Source organism: Lupinus angustifolius, chromosome LG13 (genome assembly GCF_001865875.1).
Source record: "Lupinus angustifolius cultivar Tanjil chromosome LG13, LupAngTanjil_v1.0, whole genome shotgun sequence".
Classification (NCBI taxonomy): Eukaryota; Viridiplantae; Streptophyta; class Magnoliopsida; order Fabales; family Fabaceae; genus Lupinus; species Lupinus angustifolius.
In genome coordinates, this window is record NC_032021.1 from 2,875,073 (window position 1) to 2,878,445 (window position 3,373).

The 3,373-nt window shown below is 34.4% G+C and overlaps 1 protein-coding gene across 5 annotated transcripts in view; it reads right to left on the reverse strand.

Moving 5' to 3' along the window:
• The window catches only part of LOC109325417 (syndetin-like), a 20,949-nt gene extending 17,931 nt beyond the window's left edge, over positions 1 to 3,018 (reverse strand). For 2 of the 5 annotated variants that reach the window (XM_019557784.1, XM_019557785.1), the window contains exons 1-3: positions 2,466 to 3,018; positions 1,409 to 1,576; positions 528 to 602 (exon numbers count right to left, since the gene is read on the reverse strand). In XM_019557784.1, the coding sequence (XP_019413329.1) occupies positions 528 to 602; positions 1,409 to 1,576; positions 2,466 to 2,699 (477 nt within the window). In that variant the 5' untranslated portion in view covers positions 2,700 to 3,018. Of the gene's footprint in view, positions 1 to 527; positions 603 to 1,164; positions 1,388 to 1,408; positions 1,577 to 2,465 lie in introns of those variants that run through there. The other 3 variants (XM_019557786.1, XM_019557788.1, XM_019557787.1) reach the window with 3 other exon arrangements.

Below are 3,373 nucleotides of genomic sequence, written 5' to 3' on the forward strand. Positions count from 1 at the left end.
TGGGGTATAGAGCAATATTAGAGAATGGACTTAAGAAGACTTACTTCTGTTAGTTACACTACAGTTGTACACTCAACAGTTTTATAACTCTCTAAGCTTTCTTCACTTTTCTATCCACTTTCTATTCTCTTCTTACAAGCAGTAGACAGAGAATAACAAAATACCCCTTGTTTATAAACTAAGCAGTAGTAAATAATCAAAGTAAGAAACTTTTCCATCTACATAGGTCACCAAGAGAGAGAGAGCAGTAGAACAGCCAGACAATGCTAAGTTTATGTTCAGAATTGAATTAAAAACCAAAAAAGTGTAAGTAAATAATCAAAGTGAGATAAACTTTTCCATCTACTTCAACTGTAAACAAGTAATAAGAATTGTTCCAAGCTGACGAGTAACACGATGGATGCCACTATTTTTCATTAAGCAGAAGAATGGCACAGCAGAGAACCCAGAAAAAATTTGACCCTTAAGGATAAAAAAAGATCTTGACATGTTCCACAAATAGAAAGATTGAGAAACATGAATTGTACCTGTTTTTCAAAATAGGTTAGCTCGTTTTCATCAGCTGGAAGGAGCTCTAAAACATGCCTAATTGGATCAAACTCCTGCACATTTATATTTATACCATATTTTAGAAACATTTGTGAAGAATCCATTCACCACATAGTGATGAAATAAAATTAAATGGAATGCGGACACAAAGAGAAATTTTCAAAATATATGCATGTGGGATAAGGAAATAGCTTTTATTACTATATTTGTAGCACAATTCTTATGTTATTGAAAGTCTTCTTTACATATTATCTCAGTGGGTGGTGGTGGCATATTCCTATTACAGTAGAAACATCAAGGGAAAAAGTATATAAGACTTATTCACTAGCTGTTTCGTAATATGGAAATGTTGTTATAAGCAAAATTGAAGAGGAGAGAAAGCATAAAGGAGACTCCTCTGTAAATGAGCCAAGAAACCAATAGAAAAAGTTGCCAGAAAACTTGTCAATTGATTATAAAGGAATATGGATTCCCATTTCCACAAGCTCGAGTTATAAATAAAGGGATATTCAAATATTAACGAAATGTTACCATTTAGAGGAAGAACCATGCTGAAAGAACTTACTAATATGAAGTGTCATATTATTCGTCTAAGACTACAAAATTAATTCTTACAAAGAAGAGTGATGTACTATAAAGTGTTAACAACCATCTCAAGGTCTCTTGGTACAAGGTAATATTCTGAAACTTATAGAAGATGACTTTTCTGCCATCTTCCAATAAATTGATATACATAGAGATATCTCTCCAGATAGAGCATAGCATCCATAAAACGAGGCAATCTCGGTCATAATACAAGGGAGGTTGCAAGAAAATATCAGTATGAAATTGAATCTAAAGTAATGCAAGAATGTAGCACCTCCTCATAGAATCCATCCTCTAGTTCCTCCACTACTTCACCATGAGGTCTGCTTCCATATATTGAACTCAGTTCTTCTGAACTTGATGAAAGACTGTACCTCTGGTGAGGAGGCAATCCTGCAAGAGCACGAGCTACAGCAGCTGCAGCAGCAGCTCGAGCTGGAACCTGTTCAACAAAATTTATAAAAAAAATATGACTCAAACACAAATCATGCAAGGAGTCATTGCACGAATACCAGCAACTATTCGAATATGAACAACAGCATGATAACCACACAAAGCTTAAGTTCCTAAGGGCTTAAGGATGTAATTGTCGGAGATATTCGAAATATTTGTAGACCACTAAATTGTTAAAGTACACTAGTACAGGATGGTCAACTTTGTGAACAATAGAATGAATCAGGACACAAATTCCTCATCCTCACTAAACCAGAGTACAAGACCATTGCAACATTGGAAAAAAAATCTGAAAGGACTCAAAGGAGTTGCATTGACAATGTGAGGATCATGCCTTGAATGTGGAGAATCATTTAGTATGCAATTGAAGATTTATCGCATAGAAGCAAGCCATACTCTAAGATGCTATTGGAACTCAATATAAAGTATAAGATCATAATGACTTTCCGGTTATACATATACAGTTTCTCGTTGGAACTATATATTGGTATCTTTGATGAGAGACCATTCTTTCAGACATTTTCACCTATAATTAAATCTCTTCGACATCGCAAACAGTTTCTTAACAAAATTCATTTTAAGGTTTCATTATTTTCCCACATCCAGCTTACAACTGTCTATAACTGCAAATAAGTACAAACTGACCTGCAATGTCAAACTAATAACAATTCGCAGTCCGTCATCAAATTCAAAACGCAGCATCAAATGCATTATAAGCAACGCATTTAAAGCATTATCCTAACTTAACCATAACCATAGTTAACAAGTGTTCACTGTTCAACAATCCAATCATCCACTACCAACATTACCTACATCAAATTCAGCAAACGAAATTAACAGTGACTGTTACGCATCTAATCATGATCGCGATGATTTACCTCAGGACGATCAGAAGGTGGAGGAAGCAATCCCATGGATCTAGCGGACCTAACTGAACTCAAGATCTTTTCGCCGACCTTGGAAAAATCCATAACTCCACCTTGAGAGAGCAAGAAGAAAGGAAGCAATAAGAAAACCCTAGAACCTTCGATTCCGTCACTCAAATCGTCGCCATTGAAAATGAAAGGATTCCCCAAAAAGTTTCCAATAGGGAACAGATTCGGTTGCTGCATCTCATTCTCAATTCAGGTCACCGAGATCGAGTGGTAACGGTTGCATTTTAAAGTGAGATCTGGTTATTATATATATAGTGGTGATTTAAAATGTGAATGGGGAATGCAATGGTTTTATTATTGCGTTGTAAGGTTTTGGTGTTTAGTTCAGTAATTTTACCACACCGAGATGTGGTTACTATGCATGAACGCGATCGTTGGTGTTTGTTGATGAAGATTGCAGAGGATTGGATTGGAGTGGATTAGAATTTGGAGTGGATTAGAATTTGGAGTGGATTAGAATTTGGAACGCATCTGGGTTTGGTTGCTTTGCTTTACTGGGGAATTTTTCATAGGATGGGAAATTGGGAAAAGAACAATGTATTTTCAGTAATAAAGGATGAATTATTTCATTCATTAAAATTACTCTATGTTTCTAAAAAACTAAAATATTAGGGTATATATCATATTTATAAACTGAATCAGATAATTTATCTCATGATACGGGTTAATAATTTATCAATTGATACGAGTTGATAATTTATTTTCACTATAATTAAAAATATGATATGTTATTTTTTGTTCTATAGAAAAACTATAGGGAAAAAAGGAAAGAAAATGAATGAAAAATAACAATTTTTATCATTTGGTTCAACAATAGAGAAAGAAAAAACATGGATATGCCTCACTAAAAA